The 11,343-nt window shown below is 43.5% G+C and overlaps 1 protein-coding gene across 3 annotated transcripts; it reads left to right on the top strand.

The window, feature by feature from the left end:
• Positions 1–11: 11 nt before the first annotated feature.
• Positions 12–11,343, top strand: TMEM219 (transmembrane protein 219). 3 transcript variants are annotated; one of them, XM_068565527.1, is made up of 7 exons: positions 12–114; positions 1,159–1,357; positions 1,451–1,640; positions 7,663–7,892; positions 9,325–9,494; positions 10,534–10,617; positions 10,819–11,342. In XM_068565527.1, the coding sequence occupies exons 2-5, from the start codon at positions 1,193–1,195 to the stop codon at positions 9,460–9,462; spliced, it is 723 nt and encodes a 240-aa protein (XP_068421628.1). In that variant the 5' UTR covers positions 12–114; positions 1,159–1,192; the 3' UTR covers positions 9,463–9,494; positions 10,534–10,617; positions 10,819–11,342. The 3 variants fall into 3 exon arrangements, with proteins under 3 accessions (XP_068421628.1, XP_068421629.1, XP_068421627.1); XM_068565528.1 differs by having other exon boundaries at positions 17–114; positions 1,156–1,357; positions 10,819–11,343; XM_068565526.1 differs by lacking the exon at positions 12–114 and having other exon boundaries at positions 137–1,357; positions 10,819–11,343.

Below are 11,343 nucleotides of genomic sequence, written 5' to 3'. Positions count from 1 at the left end.
GCGCATGCGAATCCCGCAGACTGGGGGTGGGGTGGGTGGGAGCACGGACCCCGCCCCTTCGCGACTCCTCGCGTGACGTCGCGGGGGGCGCCGGCCTCCGCCCGGCTGCGAGCGGTGAGAGCGAGCGGCGGGCGGACTCGATGCTGCTACAGCGGGAAGGGATATGGGTGTTGAGTTTCTGCTGGAGGGGCTTTGCGGGGGAGGGGAGGCCTAGGTGCACCAACAGCCTCCGATCTTCAGGCTCTACCCTCCTCCTTCCTGCCTTTTCCCCCTTTACAGATGTTCCGGGACGGGAGGCAGGGCCAGGGCTGTGCGTTTGTGACACCTGCATTTCCCTGGAGCCCTCCTTCTCCCCCATCCCATATGTTTATCTTGCCTTCCAGATGTTCCTTTTCATCAGGCTCTTGCTTCTCGCCAGGGAAAGCGCACTCCACTTGGAAGCAGGAGACGGGTTTCAGACCTTGGCCCTACCACTCCTTTGTTAAAGTGCCCGAGCCTCAGTTTTCCCCACAGTCTTTTTGCCTTGCTTCATCTGGTTTTGAAGATCAATATGACCCAGAGGAATAGAAAGGAAATGGACATTTGTTCAGTTCCTGCAAGGCCAAGTACTATGCAAACTGTTTTATCTGCTCTATTTAGTCCTCACTACTTGATGTTCTTAGAACTCCCATTTCACAGATTCTTAAGCTCGCAGAGGTTCGCTCATTTTTCTCACATAGCCAGTGAGTGGCAGAGGAGGACTCAAATTGAGTTTAGCTCCAAAGTGGAGTTCTTTTTCATCAGATGCTTCCCTTGTCTGGGCTATCAGCTGGAACTGTTCTTCAGCCAAACCCTAGCCCCAGAACAGCTGCTTCCTGAATTTCTCCCGTTGAGAATTCTCCTTTTTGAGTTCCTTTTTCCAGTACAGCGTGCTCTGCTCTGCTTCCACCTTGATTACTTCAGAAATGAAATGCAGCAAACATTTATTGAGTGGTGCATGGAGATGAACACTTGGAGTCAAGAGCCTTGGGTTCTTGTCCTGGCTCTGCCACTAACTGGCTGTGTGGCCTTGGCCAAGTCCCTTGTCTTCTTGGTGCTTTCACTTCCTTTGAATAAAATGGGTAAGTGCCTTCTTACTGGCAGGCTCTTGTCCAGGTCTCCCTTCCTGTCCTCCAGCAGGCTCTCCCTGGAGGCCCAGACCCCTCTGCTCCCCATGGGCAGCTGCCAGGCAGGGCACAACCTGCATCTCTGCCTGGCCCACCACCCACCTCTGGTCTGTGCCACTTTGATCTTGCTGCTTCTTGGCCTTTCTGGCCTGGGCCTTGGTGGCTTCCTCCTCACCCACAAGACTGGCCTACGCAGCCCTGACATCCCTCAGGTGAGTACTCACCCTCCTGCTCATCCTTCCCCTGCAGGCCAGCTCTTGCTGCTGATCTCCTCTCACCTCTCCCCACCTTCCTTTTGCACACAGGACTGGGTCTCCTTCTTGAGATCTTTTGGCCAGCTGACCCTGTGCCCCGTGAATGGGACAGTCAAAGGGAAGTGGCGTGGGTCTCACGTCGTGGGCTTACTGACCACCTTGAACTTCGGAGATGATCGAGACAGGAACAAGACCCAGACATTCCAAACCCAGGTCCAGGGTAGTCATATGGGATTGAAAGGTGAGACCAAGGAGGACTGTGGGGTTGCATATCAGAACATTCACAGGTGGGTCCTGCCCCTGACCTCACCATCCTGGTGACCTTGGGCACATCTCTGGGCGTTAGTCACTTCTGCTGTAATAGGACTAGATACTTTCAGTGAACACAATGCCCACTGTGTAGGTTCTCTATAAATGTTTTCTCTCTCCCCTTCCAACTTTGAGGTTCTTTGATTCTATCCTTGGAGGTGTGATGAGATGGGCAAGATTTGACCTAAAGTTCTTTCTCAACCCTGTTCATCCCTTGGGGCTTCTGTTAGAGGCACTTTCTTTTTCCTCAGGGATATCAGAGAAACATGTTCTATTTATTTAAACTAGTGTCTTTAGTGCCTGTTATGTGCTTAGCACAGCTCTGTGTGCTATGAAGGATACAGAAAAATCAGACATCCTCCATTCCCAAATTGCTTAGAGTCTTCTGGGAAGATGATGAGTGAGAGTGAGTCAGAGGGTGCCATTAATTCCTGTGTGAGATTTGGCCTCAAGTTCCTTATCTAAAAAATGTGGAGATGAAGAAGGAGGAGAGAAAGGTGGAATTCTTAGACTTCTGAGGTCCTTTCCAACACTATCGTTCTAAGATTCTCCTATGGGTCAATAGGTGTATGTGTGTGGAGGCACACATACGCATATTGCCAGGTGAGAGTAGGTCTCTGTATTGCCAAGTGTACATGTGTGTGATTAGAGAGCAAGAGAAAAGGAATGTGTCTGATTATATAGACTCAGGACAATTTCTCCTGTTCTTTTTATATAAAAAACATAATAGCTTTATTGAGGTAAGACTCACATGCCATGAAGTACACCTGTTTAAAATGTACAAGTGAATGGCTTTTTTATATTCACAAAAGTGTGCAACTGGCATCACTGTCAATTCTAGACCATTTTCATTACCTGACAAAGAAATCCTGTTCCCATTAGCACGCACTTCCCTTTTTCTCCTAACCTTCCAGCCCCAGGCAACGAGTAACTACTTTCTGTCCTGCAGATTTGCCTATTCCAGACATTTCATATAATATGTGGTCTTTTGTGACCGGCTTCTTTCACTTAGCATAATGTTTTCAAGGTTCATCCATGTTGTATCATATGTTAGTACTTCATTTCTTTTTATTGCTGAAGAGCATTCACTATACACGTATTCCACATTTTATTTATCCGTTCATCAGTTGATTGACATTTGGATTGTTTCCACTTCTTGTCTATTATGAATGATGCTGCTCTGAACACTCATGTACAGGTTATTGCATTATCATATGTTTTCATTTCTTTTGGGTATGTACCTAGGAGTGGAATTTCTGGGTCATATGGTAACTCTGTGTTTAATCTTTTTTTTTTTTTTTAAATGAATTTATTTATTTATTTATTTTTGGCTGCATTGGGTCTTCGTTGCTGCACGTGGGCTTTCTCTAGTTGCAGTGAGCAGGGGCTACTCTTCATTGTGGTGCGTGGGCTTCTCATTGCGGTGGCTTCTCTTGTTGAGGAGCACGGGCTCTAGGCACGCAGGCTCAGTAGTTGTGGCGCATGAGCTTAGTTACTCTGCGGCATGTGGGATCTTCCTGGACCAGGGATCGAACCTGTGTTGCATTGGCAGGCAGATTCTTAACCACTGCGCCACCAGGGCAGTCCCTATGTTTAATCTTTTGAGGAACTGCCAGACTGTTTTTCAAAGTGGCTGTACCGTTTTATATTCCTACCAGCAGTGTATGAGAGTTCTAATTTCTTCACATCCTCACCGACACTGGTTATTTCCTGTTTTCTTGACTACAGCTGTCCTAGTCAGTGTGAAGTGATACCTAACTAAGGTTCTAATTTGCATTTTCTTTTTTTTAAATTTTATTGAAATATAGTTGATTTACAATGTTGTGTTAATTTCTGCTGTACAGCAAAGTGATTCAGTTATACATATATATATTCTTTTTCATGTTCTTTTCCATTATGCTTTATCACAGAATATTGAATATAGTGCCCTGTGCTATACAGTAGGACCTTGTTTATCCATCCTATATATAATATTGTAGTTTGCATCTGCTAATCCCAAACTCCCAATCCTTCCCTCCCCAACCCCCACTTCCCCTTGGAAACCACAAGTCTGTGCTTTATATCTGTGAGTCTGTTTCCGTTTCGTAGATATGTTCATCTGTGTCGTATTTTAGATTCCACATATAAGTGATATCATATGGTATTTGTCTTTCTCTTTCTGACTTACTTCACTTGGTGTGATAATCTCTAGGTCCATCCATGTTGCTGAAAAATGGCATTATTTCATTCTTTTTTATGGCTGAGTAGTATTTAGTTTGTTTCCATGTCTTGGCTATTGTGAATAGTGCTGCTATGAACATAGGGGTGCATGTATCTTTTTGAATTATAGTTTGGCTGGATATATGCTGCCCAGGAGTGGGATTGCTGGGTCATATGGCAACTCTATTTTTAGTTTTTTAAGGACCCTCCATACTGTTCTCCATAGTAGCTGCAACAATTTACATTCCCACCAAGAGTGTAGGAGTGTTCCCTTTTCTCCACACCTCCTCCAGCATTTGTTATTTGTAGACTTTTTAATCATGGCCACTCTGACCAGTGTGAGGTGGTACCTCATTGTAGTTTTGATTTGCATTTCTCTAATAATTAGCGATGATAAGCATCTTTCGATGTGCATATTGGCCATCTTTATGTCTTCTTTGGAGAAATGTCTATTTAGATCTTCTGCCCGTTTTTCGATTGTGTTGTTTGTTTTTTGGTTTGAGTTGTATGAGCTGTTTGTATATTTTGGAAATTAAGCCCTTATCGGTTGCATCATTTGATTTGCATTTTCTTGATGACTAATGATGTTGAACATTTTTTCATGTGCTTATTGGCCATTTGTATATCTTCTTCAGAGAAATGTATATTCAGAGTCTTTGCCCATTTTAAAAATCGAATAATTTTTCTTTTAATTATTGAGTTGTAGGAGTTTTTTTTATGCTTTCTAGATCCCGGCCTCTTATCTGATGTATGATTTGCAGATTTTCTCTCCCATTCTCTGGGTTGTCTTTTCACTTTGTTGATGGTGTGCTTTGAAGCACAAAAGTTTTTAATTTACATGAAGTCCAGTTTATCTATTTTTTTGTTGTCGTTGCTTGTGATTTTAGTATTATATCTAAGAAGACTTTGCCTAACCCAAAGTCACTAAATATAGGTTTTCCTATATTTTCTTCTAAGGATTTTATAGTTTTAGCTCTTACATTTAGGTCTGTGATCCATTTTGAGTTAATTTTTTTGTGTATGGTGTGAGGATGGAGTCCAACTTTATTCATTTGCAGGTACTATTCATTTGTCCCAGCATGTTTTGTTGAGAAGACTATTCTTTCCTCATTGAATAGCCTTTGCACTCTTACTGAAAAGCAATCTACCGTAGACATATGGGTTTATTTCTGGACTCTCAGTTCTATTCCACTGATCCATGTCTATGCTTATGCTAGTACCACACTGTTTTGATCACTGTAGCTTTGTAGTAAGTTTTGAAATCAGAAAATATGAATTCTCCAGCTTTGTTCTTTTTTTTTTTTTTTTAAGATTGTTTTGGTTATTCCAGATCCCTTGAACTTCTATATTAATTTTAGGATCAGCTTGTCAGTTTCTGCTTCTTCATGGTTAGAAACAAAGTTATAACATCAAAGATTTTTGGACCAAGTAAAAAGTAATCACGTATGATTATGTCATCTAATCAGTAATTGTTGAGCACCTACTATGTACCAAGCATGGGGAATACAGAGATCTGTAAGATGTGGATCCTCACCACAAGTCACTCACAATCTAGCAAGGATACAGATGTGAACAGAAGTAAATACCTTTCAGTGTGTGCAGTAGAACACAAGGTACAGTGAGAGTACTCATAAGTCCATCAAGCAGGGATGGCGAAGACAGGCTTTTCCAAGGATACGGGGCTTGAGCTGAGGCTTGAGGGAGGTTTAGGAATGTGCTCTTCCAGACAGAGGGAAGAGCATATGCAAAGGCATGCATATGGGATTATGATGGCACATTTAGGAACTTCCAGGGGTTCAGTTTGACTGGTGCAGGGGAAGGAGTGTTGAATGAGTGGCAGGAGATGGGTCTGAAGAAGCAGGCAGAATCCCATGGAGAGTCCCTTGTGCCAAGCCAAGGTAATTGGACTTTATCCAGGACATTTGGCTAGCTCAAAGAGTTTGATCAGGAAAATAGAATTTTGTTATTATTCTTTTTAAAAGATCATACTCTGTTGGCTGACTGCCTGGAAGGAATGTGTCCAGATGTACAAAGACCAGTTAGGAGGTGGTTGCGATAAAAAGGTGACTTATCTGAGCTAAGACAGTGGTGTGAAAGAAGGGGACTGATTTGAGAGAGTCGATAGAAGTGTGGGATGGACAGGATTTGGTGACAGATTCGATCAGGGGAACATAGAAGAAAGGGGAGTTCTCTTACAGAATTTTACATATATGTTTCTCAGTTGCAATTATGATGTATATACTGGTTTGTATTTCTTTTTTCACTTTATGACATCATGTTTTTTGTATTACTGAGTGGCCAGAACATTATTATTTTAACGGATGTAAATTGATCTGTTAATTGGTTAGGCCATCATTTGTTAATTCTTTCTTTATTGATAAACATTTTTATTATTTTCTATTTTTTGGTATTTTTTATGAAAACACAATAAACATTTGGTATACTTTGCACTTTTCTTTTGAATCTTTTTCTTAGGATTAGTTTCTGCATGTGGTATTACTGAGTCAAAGAGTATGGACCTTTCTTTTTAAATACACAAATTCATTTTATTGTGGATTCAGACTACACAGAAGTGTACAAAGCAAATGTAAAAGTCCTCCTTACCGTCTCTGCAGAGTCCACAGTTTGGTGGGCATCCTCTCAGTCCTTCTCTGTCTTCATTTAAAATTGCAACAGAAACAGCCAAATTGTCTTCTAGAAGTGTCACCAGTGGAGAGCGCCCATTTCTCCACATTTCAACAACTCTTGTTATTGTCAGTCTTTTTAATTTTTACCAATTTAATGGTCTAAGGAATTACCTGATTGTTTTAATTTACTTTCCCCTGATTGCTAGTGAGGTTGAGCATCTTCTTATAGGTTTATTGGCCATTTTCATGTCTTCTCTGAATTTCCTATTCATATCCTTTACTTATTTTTCTTTTAAGTTATTTGTCTTTATCTTCTGAATTTTTTTAGAAGATCTTTATGCATTCTGGATAGTAAACCCTTTTGCCAATTAAATATGTTATAGGTATTTTCAGCCATTCTGTGACTTCTTTTTTTTTTTTAACTTATCTTTCATTGTATAGTTTAAGGTAAGATAGAACTTATCTTTCATTGTTCTTAGTTTTTATGAAATTTATTGCTCTTGTCCTCTACTTGGTCTTTTAGGTTTTGTGTCTTTTTTTGGAAGGCCTTTCTTTCCCACTTTAAAATGAGAAAATATTCTGTATTTTCTTTTAATACTTGCTTAGGTTTTTGTTTTGTTTTGTTTTAGTTTATTTGCATAGGTCTTTAATACATCTGGACTTTATAGTGTGAGGTAAGAGTCTGACTTTTTTTTCCCAAATGGAAATTGTCCCAAGGCCATTGACTGAGTAGGCCATCCTTTTCTCACTAATTTGAAATGGGATGTGAACCTTTTAATGGATTTGGGTAGTAGTGGAAAACTGCTTTCTTAAAAAGAACGAACTAGTTTATACAAATTGACATCAGCAATGTGTATTTACCCCAGTCTTGCTGCAGCTTTCCGAGTATTGGTATGATTGTTTTATTGATTGTGAGCTAATTTAAATTAATTTTTATTTATATCGGTACACAGCTATTTTCACTTCTCAGTGATGCAAATGATGGTATTAGAGGACTTTACTGAATAGAATCAATGCCAAAATACCTGGTACAGTAGGAAGCCTACATAAATGAATAGCTGTCTAAAGATTGATGACTCCCATCCCACCCTGCATTTTCTTCCATCTCCTCCCCTGTGCCTCTCATAGGATCTTCTGCAGGAGAGCTGGTCCTCATTACAGCCAGGGTGACCACGGAAAGGACCCCAGGAACCTGCCTGTATTTTAGTGCTGCTCCAGGAATCCTGCCCTCCAGCCAGCCACCCATGTCCTGCTCGGAAGAGGGAGCAGGAAACGCCACCCTGAACCCTAGGATGGCTGAGGAGTGTGTCAGTGTCTGGAGCCACGAAGGTCTTGTGCTCACCAAGTTGCTCACCTCCGTAAGAGCCTCAGATTGTTGGGGTTTCATAAACTGCCATGCTGAATGCTGTGTCTTGATGGCTTCTGGAGGCAATTTTACCTAGTAGAAAAGCACAGGCTTTATAATCCTGCCTCAGAGGTTGTGTGACCTTGAGCAAGCATGTGGGCCTCTCTGAACCTCAGCTTCCTCAGCTGTAAAATAGAAAACATGATACTCTCTCCTAGTACCAACAAATAAGGATAAATGAGAATGAATGTAAAGCGCCTGGTACATAATAGAGATTGGATAAATGACAGCTATTACTATTAACAATTGTCTATAGATACAATAAAACATGATCTTCACCTCAAAGGAATTCAGAAGCTGTAATAAGAGGCAGAATGGGCTAATTGCTATCATAGGCAAAGTGTTATTCAAACAGAGTAAGGACCAATTAACTCTGACTTGAACATTTATGGAGAGTGCTTCACCAAGAAGGTGGCATTTAAGAAAGGGAATTGTTTACAGTAGTTTATACCTTACTAAGTGCTTTCAGTTTCATTATCTCATTTGATCTTAAAATAGCCTTTTTAAGGCTGTTATGAGGCAGCTGTTATTATCTCATTTTACAGATGAGGAAACAGACTTAGAGGGAGTGAATTGCCCCAGGCCACACAACTGGTTAAGTGGCAGAGCCAGGATTGCAACTTACAGCCTTCTGACTTCCAAGTCCCAGGCTCATTCTGCTCTGTCAGGATGATCCTTGAAGAATGAGGAAGACATGGGCAGGAATGCAGTAGAGGCGGTTCAGGAGGGGGGAGATACATTCCAGGCAAAGGGACCAGCATGAGCACAGGCCTAGGGACTGAAAAGTGTTCAGGCTTCAGGAGCACTCCACGACGAGGGCTTAGGAATGACATAGGGGAAGAGACAAAAGAGATGCAGGGGCCAGGTCATGAGGCACCGTGAGGCCTGGCTAAGATGCTGTGACTTGATACTGCAGGCCATGGGAGTCACTGGTGCTGGGTGGACAAGACTGGCTAAGTGGAGGAGTGAGACCAGTTAGGAGGCTGCTTCATACTGTTCCCTCACATTTGCAAAGACCGTGGTGAGGAGCCTGACCTGGGAGCTTGGAATCAGAGACCTTGGTTTCCAGACCTGGCCCTGCTTGCACATTTCAAAATGTAGACAATAGTGAACTTTCCTATCTCCTGGAGTCATTATAGGGGCTCAGTTTAAATGTTTGGGCAAGAAAGCGGTTTGTAGACCATTGAGACAAATGTTAGCTTGCATGAAAATAAGAATAGAATTTTCCCTTTAGTTGCTCCCTGGATGTGGAGAGCCCTCTCCCCCATGGATGCTTCTCTCTATAGCCCTTGGGCTGGGGCTATCTAAGATATCTTCCCAAGGGAAGATTCTCCACAGTCCCTTCTCTCCATCATTCCTCCTCCCCTTCCTGTCCCCACCCCTAGGAGGAGCTGGCTCTGTGTGGCTCTAGGCTGCTGGTTTTGGGCTCCTTCCTGCTTCTCTTCTGTGGCCTTCTCTGCTGTCTCACTGCTGTGTGCTTCCACCCACGCCGGGAGTCCCACTGGTCTAGAACCCGGTTCTGAGGGCACTGGCCTAGTTCCCGTCTCGTTCTCAGGTAAGGTTCTCTGACTCAGTCCTGTGGGAATAGGGGATGGGGTGTGAGTGGCAGTTGTAACTGAGACAGCTTTTCCTAAACAATATGGTTTGGTTTTACTTATTTTTGTACTTTATATATGTGGAATCATACATATTCTTTTGCAACTGACTTCTTTCGGTTAACATTCTGATTTTAAGATTCATCCATAGCTGTAGTTCACTTCCAAGCTTTTTGGCAACAGCGGTGAATTAAGGGGGTTCAAATTTGATTTTGTGTCCTGGATATGAATCATGTTTGTCTTGCTTTTGTCCTGAAATTCTGATACCCAGTTTTATGATGCAAATTTTGTAAAATTCATCTTGAACTGCTCAAAAGGATTGATGATGCCCTTTTACTGGACACATACTATGTGCCCAAGCACTTCACATGCACCTGATCTTTTACATTAGCCATCATTGCATTAGAAAAAGTTGATTCTGCTAGCAGGATCTTTGCAGGGACACAGCCTCCAAAGTGGGGGTAGGACATATTGGCTAACTAGTTAGTCCATCAGCTCATTAAGGTTAAAAAAAAAAAAAAAAGTTCTATAAAAAAATCTCACCCTTTCAAGGTGAGTCATATAATTCGAGAGTCATATATTGTGCACCCAGCTCTTAAACTGTTCTCAGCTTCAGCTGGCTGTCGTGCCCTAGGAAATAACTGTGGGAGAATAGGAAACAGCTCAGACCCAGGGAAGGTGCTGACCAGAGGAGCTGGACCCTCAAGATCAACTTTGCTTATATTGCTTAGGGCTAGGCCTGACTGCTCCAGCCACCTACTTGGGATGGGAAAAGGTGGAACCCTCTCAGCCTTTCTTAGATCTGAGCAGACTGGGAAAGGAAGGCTTTCTGGCTCCTGGCAGATCCTGGGATCCTGAGGCCATCTCAGTTGGAATAAGTGCCTGTACCTATCTCTAGTTGTCACTTCCTCTGCTCCTTCCCCAATTTCTGCAGCCATACCAGAGCTTCCTCCAAAGGTCCTCTGACCTGCCCTGTTTTTTTATTTTGTTTCTCTCCAGGTGTGAATCAACTTCTTGGGCCTTGATTCTGAGTTGGAAGAGATATTACAAAAGTGGAGAGCTGGAATGTGGGGGAAATAAAAGGTTTTTTTGCCCAGTGTTTCCCAGGGTGTTTATTGGGGATTGGATTGAGGTGGGAATTTTAAGGTAGAGAGGCTCGGGAGGTTTAGGGGACTTTTCCTTGTTGACTCTTTAGTTTGGGTTGGTATAGGGCATAAGGTTACTGCAGCTCTTGGGTACGGTCATGGAAATGCTTTGACATAAATGCATTGTGACCTTGTGCAGGTCATGCTGCTGTGAAGGGCCTCAGTCTCCTGAAGGGATATGACAGATCGAGTTTTCTCAGCAAAGATTCCTCGAACTTGGGAGTCCACGACCAGGCTGGATAGTTACTAACCAGGACAGTCCGTTTTCCCGCCTTTTCTGCGCCCAGCAGCAGTCTTCCCTTACCCCTCCCAACCTCTACCCTGCACGCAGGCGCAGATCACGGCTTCTTATTTCCTTCCACCCGCGCCCCCTCAAAGCTTCCCCTAGCAACAAGCTCGGGCTCCGCGCTAAGGCGGGGCGAGCGCATGCGCTGCAGCCCTTTCCACCACCAGTTGTCGGACAGCGCGCTGGGCTCCTCCTCCAAGACTAGCCCTGCTCCCCACCTCCTCCCACCCAGGGTCCGCGTGGCGGGGCGCGCGCGCACTCTGGCTGGGTTGCTGCCCAGCTCTCTGGCCGCATCCTTAAGGAGAGAGGGGCGGGGCTGTTTCCTTTGGGGCCCCGCCCCCTTGGCCCGGCGTCCATACCGCGCCTGCGCGCTCCCGC

This window comes from Eschrichtius robustus, chromosome 16 (assembly GCF_028021215.1).
Source record: "Eschrichtius robustus isolate mEscRob2 chromosome 16, mEscRob2.pri, whole genome shotgun sequence".
Classification (NCBI taxonomy): domain Eukaryota; kingdom Metazoa; phylum Chordata; class Mammalia; order Artiodactyla; family Eschrichtiidae; genus Eschrichtius; species Eschrichtius robustus.
This window is presented reverse-complemented; position numbering and strand designations above follow the sequence as displayed.